The sequence below is a fragment of the Thunnus maccoyii genome, chromosome 13 (genome assembly GCF_910596095.1).
Source record: "Thunnus maccoyii chromosome 13, fThuMac1.1, whole genome shotgun sequence".
NCBI lineage: Eukaryota > Metazoa > Chordata > Actinopteri > Scombriformes > Scombridae > Thunnus > Thunnus maccoyii.
Window position 1 is genome coordinate 30,449,261 of NC_056545.1, and position 20,558 is coordinate 30,469,818.

The 20,558-nt window shown below is 38.9% G+C and overlaps 1 protein-coding gene across 1 annotated transcript in view; it reads right to left on the minus strand.

Moving 5' to 3' along the window:
- ntm (neurotrimin) overlaps positions 1-8,819 on the minus strand; it is a 447,916-nt gene extending 439,097 nt beyond the window's left edge. Inside the window, exon 1 of the mRNA XM_042430737.1 lies at positions 8,639-8,819. Coding sequence (XP_042286671.1) covers positions 8,639-8,699 — 61 coding nt within the window. The 5' untranslated portion in view covers positions 8,700-8,819. The remainder of the gene's footprint in view (positions 1-8,638) is intronic.
- Positions 8,820-20,558: the final 11,739 nt, after the last annotated feature.

Below are 20,558 nucleotides of genomic sequence, written 5' to 3' on the forward strand. Positions count from 1 at the left end.
GTGATCAATCTTTCATTTATGGGTCCATGTTGTTGCTCACTCCTGTGTTTTTCTTATTTCATGGATGTCACGTCCATAAATTTCCAACTTGTATAGAAGAGGCTGAGATACGAATTTTTCCTGTAACAGCAGACTCAATAGACTAGAATGCAATGCAGCCATGAGGCAGGTGGTATGTCATGTGAGGACAGTCTCTTCTCCATTCTCTTCTTATTGCTCTGTCTTGCCTGTGTATTAGGGCTGTCACTTTTTTTTCGAGATTCAAACTGCCATTTAATCGTGGGAAAAAAATAAGATCTGTAATTATCAGTCTGAATTCAAACTTCAGTGTATAATAAGAGGAATAAGTTGTTTCTTGTGTTCCAGTGGGGAGTGCTAGTGAAAAAAAACAAAACAACATAAAGTCACACTTACTACTTTCCCTGTCACCAATCTTCCAGGAGCAGTGCTGAACTATGAGGTGGTTTTGGTGTAGTGGCCACTCTCAGTATTGCAGGATCACATGACACCCACTGGCCCAAATAGATGTTTTTTTTTTCATACAAAATCATTACAAAAGGAACGGCTGAAAAACAATATTGTCACAAACCCCCCTTTATTTGTTAGGTCTAATAAAATTTGGAAAGTCCCAAAGAGCCATTTCAGTAAATCATTTTCACTATCATGCCATTCACTTCAAACTGTGAGGCAGAAGAGACATGAGGCGTGAGCCACCATTTGCGTTGAAATTCATTCTCCTTCTTTTAGTCATTATAACTCAGTCATATGTCACATCAGAAATGATACACATATTTAGATTCAGTGTGATGTACATTTCCCGTGAATATCATCGTATCATCATCGTAGAAAAAGATGCTGCTATATCGTCACGTTTTGAAGTTTTGAAATTGTCTGTACATCCATGGGGCACAGTATCAGACTTTGAAGTTACTTGATTGTTGCTTGCTTTTTTGGAATGGAGAAAGCTACCAAGCCAACGGACAATCAACGGGCAATCATGACACTAAACCATCTGAAAACTAATATGTGGAACCATTATTGAATGCAACAGCACGGATGGCAAAATCATAAATGTGAAGCTGCTTTCTGGTTTTTGTAAAATGCAATTGCCTAACCCCAAATTTTCATCAGACATAAGCAGAGCTACTGAAGCATCCATCAGTCCACATCGATACATCAAGCCTCGCTTCAGCAGCTAGAAAGGCAGCAGTCATCGCTGACCACAGTGTTTTTATCAGGCTCACTGATATCAGACATATAACAAAATTATTGATCTGTTCAGTGGACAGAAATGTAAGTTATTTGTATTTAATTTGTACATAAAATTGTAAATGGAAAGTAGGCAACAATTCATAAAGAACGGTGCTGTTTTTGCTTCTTGCATTGCATCTGTGAATGAATTACATGTTAGTTCTCATTCATTCAAACTAGATTCTTTTTTTTTTTTTTTTAAAGTGACAGCCCTTCTTTATGCATACAGTAATTCACAGCTGTTTGTAACAGGTTCATTCGAGTTCTCTGGGGCGCTCTGGGAAGTGTAGGAAATCCATATCTGGAGTAGAGGTGGATGAGGAAGGTTCAGGGACAGTGCTCCCAACAGATTCCAATGCTTTATGTCGAAATACACACATCAATACATCTTATAACAGTGTAAGAGTGTCTGAGGGTGAACTCATGCTCTCCAGTCAAGAAGCCTCCTGGCTTTAATAGCGTCTCATAGCCAGTTTACATGAGGTCCATTTATCACATTTTGATATCATGCAACTGCACACAGGTGGTGATATCTACCTGCCATTGTCGGCCATCTGCCTGCTCTGCCTGTACATTCTGCTGCAAGGCTTTATGTGGACTGTGCACCGGGAGACAGACACAGACATTTTTTTTTTTGCAACAACAGCTCTGCCTCTTTTGCCTTGAGATCCCTACTGAGTAGCTGTAGCCCTGCGATAAGAAGAGAACACACTCTACCCATCAACAATGATCTCAATGTCTTTAACAAAAGACTGCATACAGTGAGCACACCATGGCTCCCGTACCACCACCCCTATCCATCTCTGCTCTCTCAGCTGGTCATCCAATAACAGCTGTTGCTCCAAATTCCGATCTAAGCGGCTATAATTCTCATCTTTGGCTGACACGGGCCGATGGAGGAAGGACAAGGGCACAAAACACAGGCCTGCAAGGGTCTTGGCCAAAAAAAAATCGCAAGAGTTTGTGCTGCATCCTGGCAACACCAGCCAACACCGTCTTCTCCCAGCCACATACAGAGAACGAGGGAGGGAGGCAGCCCGCTTAAACAATGAGACTGCCTCATTACCAGTGTTTATCTTAAGCTGGATTAATACTACAGAAAGAAATGCTCTTCTTTTGTTTGGGAGTAAAAGAATATGTGCTGCTTCTTTTTGGGCAGTCTGATATTGGGATGTTTTACCGTGTTTTAGGCTTTTTGTTGTTGTTTGGTTTATTTGCAACTTCTTTCCTTCTTGCAAAAAAAAAAAAAAACCCACCAAAAACACCCACTGATGTCAGCGTTTGATTGCTTCCCACTTACCCTTCACATGTCAGAGTCTGTTTGTTCAGTTATGTGGAAGATAATCAACCAGTGGGGTTCAGATCCTTCCAGGTTTCATGAAACATTCTGAAAGTTACATTCAGATTCACTTCAAAGATAAAAACACTAGGACCAGCTGCAGAATATGCCAGAGGTACTATTTGTTTGAGCTGTATGAACTTTACAGCCTCACTTTACAGAAAACATGAAAAGCTCATTCCAGGCACACATACTTTTAACTACAGCTTTTATTCAAGTGTGACTCCAGAGTCAAGTCTGAATCAGTTTCGTCATGGTAAATGCTAGGGGTGGGGGGGGAAAAAAATCGATTGTAAGATGCATCCCGATGCGGACATGGATGATTCTGCATCAATTCACAAATGTCAAAAATCAATTTTCTAAATGTTAGTAAATAACGTGACACTGACAGAACGAAAAGGCAGAACTCGAGTGCGAAGGCGGTGCAGCTGCAGCACCCGGACAGTCTACGGGGCGCACGCACTAGAGTTCATCTTCACTAAAGCATTTTTTGATTTAATGAGTAAATAATCACCTTTGCAAGATGAACGTGGAGTATATTGTGAACTTTCTACGCCGTCACTCGGAGACTAACGTTAGCGGAGCAGAGCATCAAACTTCAACAGTAACAAATGAGACCGGCTGACCTACACGCTGCAGCACAAATAACTTCAACCAACTCTGAGGTGAAGAAAATAACTCTGTGCTCAGTCTGGCCCGTTGTGCCTTGGACAGCGATGTCTTTCCGCGGAGCTAACGGTGCACCAGAGAGGCTGCTCTCCACTGCTGGAGACATAACATTAACAACAACACAGCGGAGCACCCTGCCTTGCCTCATTTTGTTATTCTCATACGGGGCAGAAGATTGTAAGATGCTGTCACATTAATTCATTCATTCATTAATGCAGTTAACTTTTTAAAATAAAAAGGCTGCAGACTATTTATTTTATCTGCTACTTATGTTTCATATTGTATTTCAGTGGAATAAGGACAACAGTGAATGGTTCGGCACACAGTGTACTGGAGCAAGAGACTGAAAACAGGTCCCCTTTTCTATTCATTCAGTCCAGAATCGATTCTGAATCGAATCAGACACCAAAGAATCACATTGTGAGATTCCCCGAGATTCCCACTCCTAGTGAATGCATACAACTGTGCCAAATATATTAGATGGAGGGAAAAAATGCAAGACCACACCAGGTGCACTGTGAAGCTGACCTTGTCATATCCACACATATTTTCCCACTGCACATGGGAAAGCCAAAAGGATGCACGCCCTTGATTTGTCAAAGTGGTTGTTGTCCTGGGACCAACATTTTGTATGATAGCCCTGGGACAACAACTGCTTCAGCCAATCAATGTTTGTGATGTGAAAAACAGGAGGTAAAAATGGCTGTGCAAAGATGCACAAATTACAAGGTGAGACCAACATGAAAGTTTTCAAATTTACTTTACACTAATCTGCTACTACAGCTTTATGATCATGAGGATATTAAAATGCATGTTTGCTTTTTAGATTAGCATTTTGCCATTATGCAAGTAAGCTAACATTAGCTTGCAAAGTTGAGCAAAGTTGCTATGCCAAGACTGATTAGCATTGCTATATTTCTGGCTCAAATTGAAACAATCTGAAAGTAATATTTAGATGTTGAAATTTTTATAGCGTACCTAGCTAAAAAAGCTCAAACTTAGCTAGCTAGCAAACATGAGCAAGCAAGCAAGCCACAAAGCCAATACTAACCAAACTTTTAACGTGGACTGTAAATGTAAATAATATTTGACTAAAAAGGACATTTTATTTATTTTCATATTTAAGGACAGTGGCAAAATATCTAGCTTTAGCTAACAAAGCATAAACCACCCTTCATTATTGATGTTGGTTGAGCTTAGGGTAACTTAGTGATACATTCAGCAATTTTATGGGCAATGCTGCAGGCAACAAGCAACACAACAGTGAGGGCTAAAAATCTATCCAATATGCTGAGGCAACTCCTAGGGCACTGTTGAATATCAGAGGTTGCCCATAATATTGCTTTGTCTACTTCTATCCTTGGGTTAAGGATACTCTGAGCAATTTTTAGGCAATATTGCAAAAGCAAATATATTTCAATACCATCACAAAAATAAAGCTGTAGGAGCAGACTAGTGTAAACTAACAAGTAAAATTTAAAACTTTCATGTTGCACGTTGAGGTCAACATTCATACTGTATGATGGTCTGAAGACAACAACGTATAACAAAAAATAAATCAAAAAAGACTTGCGGTCAACATTCATACTGTATGATGCTCTGAAAACAACATCATATACCAGAAAATAAAGCAATGTTGACGTGAGAACATATGTTACTATATGTAACTTTTTGGGCAATATGACAACATACCTGGTAACAGGAACTGAAGTGAGTTGTAGGGAAGATATATAGCCTACCATATAATGTATCTGTGCAACAAGAAATGGCCATATAAATAAGGCATTGGCAGCAGGGCTCTCTGTGATGACATCACAAATGTTGATTGGCTGAGGCATTTGTTGTCCCAGGTCTATCATACAAAATGTTGGTCTCAGGACAACAACCACTTCAGGAACGTGTGCCAAAGCACAGCGTGACACTGTGATATATTGTCCTTGATGTACAACTGTCTCTCAATTTCTATATCAAACATAAAAGAAAGACAGAAAAAAGAAGAATGGCTCAAAATGCATCAACAGGAAACTGATCTTCATTTTGGAAGAAGCTTCCTACTCTTTCCCTCTCCATTGAGCTGACGCAGCCCCACAGCAATTTTAGCCTGCGGCTCATCCCCTCGAGGTGTGCCGAGAAGCGCTTCAAGCACTTATTCGTGTCGACTGCCATCCAGATGTACAGTGTTTCCTGCCACAGTGGCTTCAGCCTCAGCCAGCCAAGTAGCAGAGCTCTTCAGCCCAGGTGCCTAACACCGTCTCTATCAATTTGCTCCTAATTGTTTTTCTCTGGTCCTGTGATCTGCCCTGCTCTCTACATCCACCCTGCCCGCCGGGTTCTGACCGAGTCCTCTCCATACTTCTGTACACATCTGTATACAAGCCAAAATATCACAGTTTCTCTCATGAACAATCATAACGTGCGCAAGCTGCTTCCATTTGTTATTATAATCAGATCAGACTGTGAGAGGAGCTACTGTAACAGCTCCTTTATGTTTTAAAAATAGATCCACAGTCTTAAATGTTAAAACCATGATGACAGCATATTTTGCAGCTAAACCCATATTGATACAAAGGGGTTTGAAACGGGTAATGCAAAGGTAATTACTTTTACTAATAATTACTTCTAGGAATCTTAACTTTATGTATGACTGGGAATTGGTTCCGATAGCCGGTTCCATTTCGGAGGAGATTCGTGCGTGACCTGGATCCAGAGTTACAACACTAAATAATCTACAAATGTACAAAACATTCAGGTAACGTTAGCAGGCTACTCATTTTTAGCCACTGTTGACCATCAACAGATGAAATGACAAAACATCACCAGGACCAGATTACATCAGCTGTAGCTAATTAATGTTATTCTGTAAGAAATTACATTAATTACAGATTTATTCATTAAAAATGTATTTAAGATGAAACTTTTGGCTGTTGTGTGGTTAATGTACTGTCTGTAAGCCTGTGTCTGTACTCGTCCAAAGATTGTTAGAGAATAAAACATCACTCTAGATGACTCATCTCGACCCAATTAGAATACCATAAAAACTGCAAAGTTTCAGCTGTCTGAGCCAACAAAAGCTGATTACAGACCTCAATTGAACCTTTAACTTTTAGTTATTTATAACTTGAGTTACCTGCAATTTTTTCAAAATGAAGCTAATTAATTTCAATAAGGTGTTAGAAAGAATACAGATTCAACAAAATGCTATGCAACCTAAACACGACTGTTTTAAAAGTAATAAAATATACTGTCGCCTATTATCATGAGAGCTTGTGATGCACTAACCTGCAGACCTCTGCTCACCTGTAAATCTGCCTACCTTTATTCATTAATTCATTATCCTCCATATGTTCTTTTTAATCTTTTTATTTGTTATAATATTTGCCTCACTCCTATCAGTGCCCTATTCTGTTGCTGCAATGACCCAATTTCCCCATGGGGACCATTTAAGTTTCATCTAATCTAATCTAACACATCTCTGATTCTGCAAGAGATCTGCTGATATGCAAATGAATTCTGCACAATTTCGGTGCTGTCTGGAGAATGGATTGGACTTGAAATGGGGTGGAAAGAACATTTTTTTGCCGGTGTATTAAAAAGCAGACATTTTTAATAGCGCAACGATGTGACACAAAACAAAACGCTTCCTCCCTGGCTGCCTGTTCCAGCGGTAATTTGTGTATTTTTCAAAAATGTTGTCTAAGTATGCAGAGGTTTTCTTTTCACTTGACACCATTTCCTGCCTGCTAAATAATGACTATACTACCTTGCAACATAAGTAATGATATGTGGTATTAACAGTGACAGTATCTGCTGAATTTTATTAAGTCGGGGGTTAAAACAAGCTCTCTCTGGTCTACTAAAAACACACTGAGTGAGTCACTTGATTAATTCCATCTTTTTCTTACCACTGACACATTTCAAAAGTACATAATTAGGTTGAAAAGTGCAAAGAGTCTGTGCCACAGTTTATTTCAGAGCTTTATATGCTAAAACTGTGTCCCACATAACATCAGTTTCAGTCTAGCAGAGTAGCAACCCTCATTCAAGATGGTACTTGATAAGAGGAATAAAAACAGTAACATTAAATTTGTTGGCATAAGTCATTAGGCAAAAAAAAAATCTACTTTTGATCAGCTTTTTATGTAAGAGTCATGTGCTGCTTTATTTTTCTGTGCAGGAGCGTTACTTATCACATACTGGGCAGGACTTTGGTTGTGGAGGGCTGCATTTTGTGCAGTCCATGACATCTGGAAAAAGCAAAGGGGCTGCTGGCCAAATAAAATATAGTAAGGTTTTGGTTTGCAGATGATGAGCAAAAACACCCTCCCTTCCTTCCTAAATCAATGGATTTATCCACTTCATTCATTTATCCATTCACCCCTTTATTTATTTATTTGTTCACTTTTGACTTAAAGGGTCATCATCAAAAGGACAAAGAGGATTTAACAGCATTAATCTTTCCTCGAGTCCCTATCTTATTGTAGATTCATGATGGAGCTTAAGGAAAAAAACAAAAGGTAAAACCACAATAGGTTGATTAGGGCTGATAAAGGTGCAGTTCATTTCCCGCAGGCGGCCTTTATTTGCGTCTTTTTCAGCGCACCTCGATCCGGCCACAATCTAGTAACTGGACGGAATGTTAATGTCAGGTGTAAACAAGGTCAGAAAAGACTGAGTTGCTTCACTGCTCTCCCTTCCAGCAGCAAAGCCCTCTTGCCTGCCCGGAGAATATGGCTTAACTTGGATGACCTGACCACGCAGTCAATGTGGATTAAGAACTAATACTTAATCAACTTTGCAGCAAAGACCTCCCGTCCGGGAGATTTACCGCGCGTCAAGATGATCCTCAGGCAGCAAGAGCCGCAAGCGCAAAAAAGGACAATTGCACAGTGAAGGTGCATTAAAAGACCTATGTGACTGAAGGCTATTCAGCCAGCATATGATGAGCAGCATATTAGTTGCTCCTCTTCGGTTTTTGGTTTTTGTTTGTTTTTTTTGTTTGTTTTTTCCGGATTCAAAAATGCACAACCAAAGCAAAACTAATACTGCTGAGAATTATTTTGACAGGATTAAACTTTCACAGAAAAGAAGAGCATGACTACAGCTTAATATAACCGGTGTAAAAATAAATTCAAAGCAACCACTTAAAGATACTTAGAGAGTCAAGCCACTGGCACCAAGACAGCTCAACTGCACTTCACTAATCGCTTTATTTAAGCTGCAGCTTAGATGACAAGCATCCTGATGTCAGACGTGCGGGCGAACACTGCCGCGACATGCATAAGGCACTTGGGTGAGAACAAACTGACTAACAGTCCCATCCAAACAGAGCCGGAGACAACGAGAACAAGTGCTCAAAAGATGACAAAATCCATCACTTACCTTGCTCCATCAGCAGGATGCTCATCCCGACCAGCATAGCCCAGTACAGAGGATTTTTCATGTTTATCGATCTGTTGTTTGTCTTCTGTGCGATGTCGTCGGGGAAAAATAGCCTGTGAGTCTCTGAAAATCCTGAAAAGTGCTTTTCTTCAAGTCCCCGGTCCTCCTGTCTGACTGTAAAGCATCCACCAACGCAGCGCTCAGCAGAGTCCCTCCTTCAGCTGTGAGGTTATTGGCAGCGCTGCTACACACAAGCTAGCGGCAATCAACACAGCCATTTCCGGTCTGGTTTTTCAAGTAAAACACACTTGCTGGTGTTCTGCCGTTTCGGTAGTCACCTAGCAGTGGCGACATCTTTAATTTGAAGAAAAAGTCGACCCACTTCCTGTCCTGACCCGGTTGTTTGTAGCTAGCTTGAAGTGGCTATTAGCGGCGACCGTCCAACAGTCCGCTGTTTTCCTAATTACGTTATTTTACTCATAAAACATGCTAATTAAATTAACTTATTTATCTTGCGGTATATAAATTAAAACAAAATATTACCTGCGAGCAAAAACAGAACAATTTCTGTAGAATTTAAGATATTTAATATAGGTTTCATATCAGGATTGTTCAGTTTCAGTTCCCTGCGGTAGGCCTACCCATAAAGTAGTCACCTAATTTATTATAAATGTTCAACAAGATTTTACAGCCCATCATTTAAACCAGTGGTTCCCAACATGGGGGTCGGGACCCTCTAAAGGGCACAAGATAAATCTAAAGGGCCACAGGATCAAAATGAGTAAAAACATATTTTTATGTTGTGATTTTTTGTTCGGATGTTTCTTTTACTTTTTTGTGAACACTGGATAGTTTTACATCTTCAGACCTCTAAGAACTATCTGAATAAATACAAACTGAGAGGGGAACATCAGTCTTTGCTTGAGATGCTTGACATTTACTTTAGATGGTCACACAGGCCACAGGGGTCAGAGAGCAGCTGATTCCAGCAGTCTGCTGTCTGTTTGATGCTCAGTGACTCAATAATAATAACTTTTCATGGCTTGTTGGCTTTAAAAAGTCACCCTCCACCTTCTATTAAAGACATTCTCACAAATCATGTTGTAAACAATAACAGCCAAGCATGCAGAACAGAACATGTGAGAAAGGCAAAATAATAATAATAATAATAATAATACAATTCTGCATCTCTGTACCATCCTCCTGCACTTCATAGTTATTTCTACTGATTACATGCACCAGTCTCAACTATATACTATAAATGCATGAAAAATCTGATTTGATATTCTCTTAATTTAAGCTCAATTTTTGCTGACTTCCAAGAAAATATTAATCACAAGTAAAACAACTTCTGACAGCTTTAAAGGATACCAGCAGAATAACTATTTGTTGTTCTGTTGCCATCAATTCTAAAGTCATCCATGAATTTACCAATCAGAAGCTATTTCTGTCTGTAATACAGTACAAACACTTCAGAGACACTGTTTGACAAATGCAATCCATCATTTAAAATAAGTGCATTGAATTTGCATTTTGTTTTCTTACCAATATAACTGTTCAGCCACAATCACTGCAGTGGCAGTTTTATCAAAAGTTGTTCCATTCTGCAATAATAGAGTTTAGTCCAGCTTCAGACGAGTGACTGACTTCAATTCCTCATTTAAACATACAATCTATATGCATTCATCCATATTCATATTTTCTTTGCTCTTTTTTTTTTTTTTTTTAAATCAGCACACTCCTCATTTACGGCTCTATCAGTGTTGAAGTATATTATCAGTTGATGTAAACACCATCATGACTGTTTCACAGTATTGATTGTGAGTGTCTTGGTTGCATGTTAGGGCATCCTTACACAGTGTTTATCCTGCCGACCTTGTCGTGACAGGACACTCCAAGTCATGCTATGCTGTGTCAGCTGAAAGCAAAAACACCCTTCTCTGCATGTCACTGTATGTGCTTGCAGTGGCGGGCCTGTTTGAATGAGCGTGAGCTTAGAGTCGCTCCTCTGCTGTTACTACTGCTGCTGCTATCTGTAAGAGCTTTGATTCTACTATGTGTGTCTGCACCCTGGAGCTCTTTAATTCTGACTTAATTCCCATTGGGGAGATTATTTGCAATGCTCCCTGCATGTTACTTACCATGTTGCTATGTATGACATGCTGCTATTCTGTATTGCCACAGCAGGGAGCGTCCCAAAGAAAAGAGAATAGCATCAGGTTGAATTGTTTTTCTATTTTCCATTAGTAATAAACATACATGTGAGGCTGTACTGTTCATCACGGTTCCATTTCAAACCTAGAACATACATTGTCTAACATACATTTCTAAGCTGATAATACAGTTGTGACTAGAGTGTTCATAATTATTTATTTCAATTTATTTAGGGAAGTCAATGATGAATCAATTCTCTGATAATTGCCCTTAATAATTTAATATGGCAGCTGTCTACCCAGAGGCTCATGCATTCACTGGACTAGCTAACCATAGTGAATAAACAGCACTCACTACATCCCATCATGTAGCTAAACCAGTATGATATAAATCTGCTGAGGAGAGATCTGTGTAATCTAGTTTATGTTCATTTGGTAAGAGCTATTGAGAGCCACAGCCCTTTTAGTTGCTACACAACAAACAAATTAGACGGCTGATCAGAGGTCTAATGTTCAGTGCTGCTGGTTCATGCTTTATGTGTACTTATTCCAATATGCTCCAGTTAGAAAATAATCTGCTGGAGAATATTCTTACTTATAAATATACAACTCAGAAAGTGCAATGAATCACTTTTTGTTATTTTGTAAAGATAACACACCAAAGTTGATGTTGAAGTACATCACACTCTGCAGCTCCATAATGTATGAATAAATATTTGTACATAAATCTTATAAAATATTTGTTTATGCAGGTTGTACGGGAGCCTTTAAACCGGAGAGCACAGCTACTACAACAGCACCGGTGAAAGATGTTCAGCTGTTGTCTTCAGAGCGTCAGAGCCTCTCACTGGAGGCCTTTCACTCCCTCGTCCTCCACTCTGTACCAGAGTACACTGGCTTCTCCTTCCTTGAGATGTACAGCAGGTGACCGTTGTGTGATCTTTTTAAGAGTTAGTGCCACTAAAACTAATCCAGTCTAACGAAGCAACCCTGCCCTCATTGATATACATGGGATGGACAAAATATTAGAAAGACCTCTCAGTATAAAGCATTAGCTAATATTCAAAAGCATCACAAACTGCAGCCTTTAAAATGACCATAAAGCTGAATCTAAAACAGTTCAAATAAAAACTTAACATTAGAACCCTCATGAACATAGGATTTATTGCAGGTCTGTTGGATGAGACTGCATTAGCTTCGGCTAGGTGTAACTAATAAACTGAGCATATTGATACAGGCTATTCCTTTTTGACTATGTCCAAAATGCACCCTTTAGTGACAGTATGACATTACACATCATGTGAAAAATGATGTTTTACTATATATATAAAAAAACTTATGACCCGCATCAACTGCTTCTTCTACAGCAACACAATGGCCAGAAGAAAACGTTGGCATTGAACGTTTCTGCAAACCACAGAAATGTTGAATATATACGTTTCAACACCTGTAATACGTTTCACATCATCATTTCTACAAACGTAGCATATTAACATTTCTACCCGTTGAATAATGATGTTTTATGGTGTGACAACGTTGTGGTTAAAGTCTGGTTAGGTTCAGGCACAAAGACCACTTGGTTAGGGTTAGAGAAAGATCATCAGAAACACCCGCTTTTGTCGGTTGAAACGGGAAACGGGCATTGGTTCCCAGACAGTTTGCCCCATCAAGGAGAAGCTATCGTACAGTTAGCAATTTTAGTCAGTCATTTAATCTAATTTATAATTTGGGTCAGTGAATGTATTTAATATTATATCACTGAATGTGATCTAAATATTCTTATCTCCCCCAGTATATGCATCAGCCCTGACGGAGTCTCTGAGGGAGGACTACTTCAGGTCATCAAAGACTCTACGAGAGAGAAGCGCTACCCTGTCCTCCACTGCACCAGAGTCCCTCTCCAGATCCCGCCAGCAGATCAGCAAACATGAGGCAGTCAGCCTGTAACCTGCACAGCCTTGACGGTTTAACACAGGACTTTAGTGTGAAACCTGGCATGGATGTCGTGGTTTTCAGTTTGACATTATAACAAGTCAGATTAATTCTACAATGACTGATTGTTTTGTTGTTTATTCATTGAAACCTGGTAAAAGATTTATATGAAATTTGGGGGAAATTTTTGGATCATGAATGATTGAGTGATGGGGTATTTTTGAACATTTTCACTATTTACTCATGCTTATTAAATAAAAAAACATGTCTCATGATTGTGTATCTCTATGAATTTTGATGTAGAGCCAGACACAGACTGAAACATTTTGAAGTAACTAATTAAGCATTGTGCAGCTTTGGTGGTATCCATGCTGTGCTTTCTAGTTGTTTTAAGGGTAAATTAGTATTTTTTCATATAAGATACATCATTTAAAAACTTACATGTATGTTTATGTGTCCTACCTGATTCTAGTCAAAATTAGATATAGTATATTTCATACCAGTGTTTTATAGGTTAGTGGTTACATGCTGTTATTGATCAGTTTGATGGTGATAGTAACATTTTTGAATTTGGGTGGTGGGATTAAGCCTTGCTTTACATTTTTACATACCTATGTGTTTTGTTTTATTTTTAGTTTTAGTCGATGAAGTTGGAGAATATTAGAATGCACGAGTAGTTTTTATTTATATAGATTTATTAGTATTAGCTGCTGGTGTCTGCAGACCTAGCCAGTAATGCAGCATCTGTTAGTAACACATGAAGCTGCTCTTAACTGCATAAAATGTTTAAATACATCCAAACACTTGGCTGTTCTTGTGATAACTTTTATTGTCACCTAAATGAGGTCACTGAAACCTTTTGTAACGTCTTCTGTCGTTCCATTAAAAACTTTGATTAGAAACGTATCTCTCTCTTTATCCGTGTCTCTCTCTCTCCTGTGCGGTTGCGCCGTAAACGTAGTGAGGAGTTAAATCACCGTGACACAGACGTGACCTAACAATCTGATCTTTGTGCATCAGTGTCTGCTGGTTCTCATGCTGGAAGTTATGGTATAACTGAATTTCTGTCCAATGACCGTTATTTCTCCTAATCCCCGTTTGTTTCTGATCCTTTGGACACTTAGCAGGATCAAAATTATGTGTTTGTAGTCCGTCATATGCGCATGAATAAACATTTACAACCTCTTCAGTGTCAAAGCCAGCCCTGACATCCATTCCTTTCTCATTCAACTTGACAGCGTAGTTCCTACATCATTTCCCTACACATTGATTCACTGGGGTCTCTGCCCAGCATATAGCATGTGATTAATGTTGTTCAGCCATTTGTTTAATGGCAAAAACAGGCCGTCAGGGCGCTGCAATTTTGAGTCAAAAAATTAGTTTGATATAATTCAAATAATTTCATTTATTGTTAAAATACCTAATTTACATGGATTTTGTGGCATTTAAGCCAGTAGTTTAATAAATAATATGTAAATGCTCTTATGGAATACGTACAATTTGTGTTGCATCATTTTTTTTAAGTACTGTATAACCAACTGTTGAGCAGGTTTTTTGATGCATTCAAATCGCTGCATGATACTGAAATGCATGAAAGAAAACATACATCAGCAAAGCTATTGGATGGGTCTCCATGACACCACATTGCCTCATGTCATAAGTAGTTTTCAATAATATTTACAGACAGCTGTGGCAAAAGTGCTTGAAATTATTATATTTAGGTGAAAGTAAAAAATTTCATTTGCTGGTCATTTCATTGACATGATAGTAGCATGTCCTCTTACTGTGGCAATGATTGATCAGAATCAGAGGTTGGATCTGATAAACTGATTATTATCTCCCTCTACCAACCAACGACCAAATGTTAAGGTGGGTTTAGACTTTAAAAAAAAACAATTAATCTAACGAGGAGTCCCAGTTTAAATGTAGGCCATCTATAGTAGAATGTTTCAGAGTAAATCACACATACTGTTCACTGGTTTGATAAAAGCTACAGAGAGAAACAACATTTGCAATGAATCAAAAGTTCAAATAACAAACAAACTTGAAACAAACTCTTTGCAGCCCTGAGTTCACATCTTGGTTCAATTTATTTTGTTTTTGAATGATATTTCATGTTTATGACCCAATGAGAGCAGGAAATGAACTATACTGGACACTGTATAAGTTAACAGATAACATGAATACCTCTATGGTTGGAGTGTCTGAGAGGATTTCACGGCAGGATCACTAGGATGGAGTGACTGTATCAGCACTCATCCTCTCTCTTAAATGGAATCATTATCTTATCTCCCGCTGTGTTAGCCTATATGTTTATTCTGTCTTCATCTTTGAATTTTATTTCGGATAAAAAAATACACAACTTCTAACTGTGAGACAGAAAGGTCATTCCATGATCTTTCTGAGAAGTTCTTTCATGTTTTCTCTGTATCATATGCTATGATTATATGTAATTACACATTACTGTTCATTAGTTTGTGGCACAAATTGCACATTTAGTTTTTGAATTTGTCTTGGAAGATTATCGAGGGAAGGTTTTTTGCATCTTTGGCGCTGCTGAGTAGTTACAGGTCCTCCTGTAGTCTTCTGCTTGACTTTATACCTACACTGTATTATGTCTTCCTTTCTGTTTACTCATTGGTTCAATCTAGAAAAAGTTTTGTAAAATCCTTAGAGACATGTTTTAGTGATGGTCGAAATAAATCAAGCTGAACTGCACAGTTATCTACAGTGCTTTGAAAAACAGCTGCAGGGAGGTTCTGTATTGACGTGTGCATCATGTCCATCAACTCTTTCCATCAGTTTAAATGTACTCTAAAGCAAATCCTCTCAGGGGGTTACAGGAGCAGACTCAAGTTTAGTGTCCATGCATTTTACATTTCCCACAACAACATACAACAACACACAGAATCTAAAGCCAGGGCCAGCGGGGCCACAATGTTTCCTGCAGTGATATATATAGGCTATAGCCAAGTCAGGCTTCCTTAGCACAAGGTGTAGGTCACTCCAGAGGGAAGCTCATTCACAATCATTTTTTTATTGTATTAATGAATGTCATTTGTACCATACTGCCACCTGATTTTCAGTGAGGATAGTAAGTAATTAAGCACATCTCAACAACAGCTCCAGGTTAAAAGGTGGTAGAGGAGTACAATGTCATGATTCTACTGCTGCTAATTCCTACAGGGCTTTAGAGCACTGAGGAGGATAATAGCATGCAGGGAAGCCATTTATTTAGCAATATTTTGGTTAAACAATATGTGTGTGGACCATACTGACCATACAGACAGACAGTATGAAGTGTTGTGCTGCAGGAGTGATTTGAGAAGTTTCTCTGGATGTGTTGTTGCTGTTTTCTGCTGTGAAAACCTTTTAGAATACAACTGTTGTGAATCCAAGGTGACTGCAGACACTGTTCTTTATGATGGAGCAAATGACATATTTGATGCAACCACTTATCAAGAACACAGGCTGTGAGAGTTTGATACTCAAAACGTCAGTCCAACCAACAATTTTTAGGCACAGCCCAGCCGACTAGCCTTCTAGCCGGGTTTCTCTCTGAGCTTTCCTCCTCCACCAGCAGAGCCACATTGTTCCCTGAAGCTATTGGATTTTTTTTTTAAATGTAATTTTTCATTGTTATGAGCATCACAAATAAATCTTCATTCACTTCTGTTGTATTAAGGTCACGGCAGAAACTGATGAATATTTAAAAACCTGTACATAGATACCAATAATGAGAAAGTCTTCTACATGAGTCTTGAATGCATTAAAGGACCAGTGTGTAAGATTTATGGGGATCTATTGATAAGAATTGTTGTGTTTTCGTTGTCTTAGAATTAACCCTTTATATCTATGTAGGGAGCGGATCCTCTTCCACAGAGGCTGCCATGTTGCACCGCCATGTTTCTACAGTAGCCCAGAACATACAAATCAAACTCTAAAATTCCAAATAAGGGCTTTTGGTGTTTCTCACGAGTTTCGTGGCCAACGTAGGTTCTTCTAAACACTTGAAAGGGAGGGGTTGAGGGCAGGGGTATTCAGTTGGTTGCAATCTGCAACCTCACTGCTAGATGCCACTAAATCCTACACACTGGTCCTTTAAAGTATATAATATAGTATATAGTATACTCATAAAAGGTATTGTACATATCATAACAATGAGTTTATTCAGAGGTGATCACTGTGCAATACTGAGCATTGTGATATTTGAATAGAGTTTGTACTGTATGTAGTAGGGGTGCACCAGAATGCAAATATATTATTCAGCAAAGCACAAATAGTGGGTTTTATACAAATATTTGTTTCATACAAATATTTAAAAAATCATTTGTTGGGGGTGTTCCCCAGAGATAAAGCTGAGCTACTGACACAAGCAAAGTGCTCCCAAGGGACTCTCCATAACCTGTGTTTCTCCTTCTCCTTTCCACAAAGTTAGGTTGTAAAAAATAGGCAATAAATGAAAAGTGCAAAGCAATAATTGCCTTTGAAGTTCCTCCCTACATGTTACACGGTGTGCCTCTGTGTGTCTCTTTCTTATGGGTGCATAAATAGTCAGAGGTCTGTCTGCATGAGGTGATGAGTAAAGTTTTAGCTCAGTAATCAGCGCAGTCGTCTATAATCTGAGAGACTCCAGTTCAAGACCCGATGTTGGGGACCTCCTTCATAAGGTAGTTTATTCATGAGCACTTATTTTAACACTTTAACACAGGTGTATTTACTTTTTTTTTTTTTGTCACAACACTTTTTTTCCAGTCACTCACTCACAGACAGAGCAGGCACTAACGCAGCGGAGGAGCTGCCGCCACCACTGAAGAGTCATGATCTAGAACTCTGTGACTTGTTTTGCAGGACCCTAGTGATACTTTAAGTACCTTTAACTGATTAAGAACTCCAGCATGTTGTCTCAGCAAAACGTTATTACTTTTGCTGCCTATTCATAAGCCCTTTTTATAGTATCCATCTGCAGCTGCAGTGCCAAGGCCAAACCAGTCTTAAAAATGTCCTCAAGCCTCTCATTCATACAGCCTGATGCACCAGATTTTTGGGGAACTTTGTCATTCAAAAAGTCTCAATGAAAAATTGTCCATCAGTAACAGCTATTCCTTTTTCTTTTTTTTTTTGCAACACTTATATTCAAGTTCATGTTGGAGGCTATTTTTAAAACATTTTACATTCACATTTTATGAGCCTGCACTTTAAAATTTGCTCCCATTTAATAACACGTTTCTCAGTAGAACCTTTAATTTTCCTGTAATTCACAATGTTTTAACCTTTGTTTGCACACACCCACGTGCACACACAAATTAGATTTGAAGCTGGGTTGTTAAATTGGACACGTTTTTAAAGACAGATTGAGGAGCTTGTTACAATAGAATGCGCATAATTAATGAATGCTTCCAAGCTCTTCTGCCTCTCTTTTCAAGAGTGTACAGTGCTGTGCAGTCACAGTAGGGGTCTACATCAGGGGTTTCCAACTGGCGGTGTGCGGCCCCCTGGTGGTCCGTGAAGGCATGGTTCCTGACCATGCATTTAATAATGTAGTTTCAGTGTGGGAATTACTATTTTTATATACATTTTCATGTATTAATTATCGTTTCTGAATAATCAAACTCATGCAAATATATATAAAATTTAGAAAAGCCAAGGTGACTTCTTTTAGGATTAAAATAGTGCCTATCCATTCTATGTAGCCTGTACTCTGCTAATGTTGGAATGCGTCCCTAACACCCCATGCATTCTTGGCTTATCTATGCATACAGATTCACGCCCAAAAATATTAGTTTACTGACCAGCATCTAAAAAGAGTTCATTTATTTTTTGCCAGTGAAAAAGCCTTTATGCAAGTTACAGTAAGAAGTAGGCCTAACAGAATTAATGTCTGAGGGGTCAACTTAAATTCGGAGTGGGCTCTGCTATGCTGTTAGCTAGTTAACTAGCCAGCACCACCATGGAATGGTTGGTAGTAAGGAAATAGCCAGTGACAGAGGTGGAAGTGGACCAGGCTTCTGCTGCATGCTGACAGACAAAGCCTCCACTTCAGAGGAAAGAGGGAAACGTCAAGAAGAAAATACAGTGAGGATTACATTAAATATGGATTTATATTAACTACTGACAAAGCAGGAGACGAGGTACCGTTCTGTTTCGTATCTAGATGCATCTTTCAAATGAAGCCATCAAAACTATTGCGGCATATGGCGATAAATCCCAGTTTCTTGAAGGCCAGGCCTATTGAGTATATGCAAGAGATGTTGCATAATTTCAAAGACAGCAGATGCTCATGAGAAAGAGTGCAAAAGTGAGTGAAAATGCACTGAAAGCATCATATCAGGTGGTGCTTAGACTTGCACAATGCAAAAAAAACCCCATACAATCACAAAGCAACTCATTTTACCAGCAGTGGCGGCTGGTGACTCAAGAACTTGGGGAGGACAGTAGGAAAACCAACATGGAGTCTTACAACACACCACATCAAACTATATCATTGTCTCTACCTGATGAAATCAGAGGGATGGGGGGCAATTTTATATGCCAATAAAAAACCCCTGAGTGGTGAAAAGGCTGCTTCTTCAAAGACATTTAGCATATACATACTGTTTCTACACAAAGAGGTGCTCGTTTTAGCCGTAGCGTGGTTCACAATGTGTCATTTTACCAACAAAGTTACATTCAAATTTATAGTATTGTTCTATTGTGACAACAGATTTATGTTCTCATCAAAAACAGACAATATATCACATGATTTACATTTATATGTGTTTCCTATGTATTTTCTTAGTATACAGAAATATATAAAATACCACAAAGCTTATAATGTGATACAGGTACAGATCAGTGATGAACACTATAAAGATTGAACACTAAAAACATTCACAGATCTAAAAGTGTAGGTTCACATCAGAAAGTATTAATGCATGTATCAAATACATGACTTACACACTCTTATCTATATGCACCACATATAAAATATAGTCTACAAAGCTGACATGTTAACACTTGTTATTCTAGTTACTTTAAGCTTATTTCTAAATGTATGACTCAGCTTAAAGACGAACTGAAGAAACTGTCACAACAAGCAGCCAGACCTCTTGCACATTCACTAATCACACAACATCAACAGGTGACTGAACAATCACTCAATTAAAAACGGGATCAATTCCAAATGAATGAGTGAGTCCAGACAGCTCACTGTAACTTCAACAAGCAAACTACCCACAGCACATTATATGATCTCTGCTGCATTATTGTTAAGGAGATAAATTCACACAACAGCCCCAGAAACATTTAACCATCAGAGAAGAAATTAGCGACCAAAGAGACAGAGAGAGAGAAGCTGTAACTGACTCACGTTATCTGACGTCTTCTTCTTTCTATCATGGAGATGAAGTATCCACGTCATAACGTCCATTTGTGGCTTTTGGTCATCTTGTTAGTCAGAACTTTGTGGCTGCTGGTTAAATACTCTGATATCATTAACAACAATGACAAACAAGCTAACTCTCCTGGTTGTTTCTCCAGTTGCGTCTCCCTCCAGCCTCCCCTGTGGCGTCCTGCCGCTACTGCGCCGCACAATCAAGATCCATTCTCCAGTTAGCTAGACAATATTACTTAACAGTCCTCCGGGGCTGCTACAAAAAGCCAACTGTTGCGTTGGCTAACGGGAGCAGCTATCTACTGCTCGATAAAAGAAGTGAAACATAACCTCTAAATCTGAAAAAAGGAAATGTGGACTATGGCTTTACCTCATTCTAGTCCCCATGCACCCGACTGATATATTTTTCTAACTTAGTTTTTTGTAATCCTCAAGGTGTCTAGTAAACAAATTTTCATGTTCC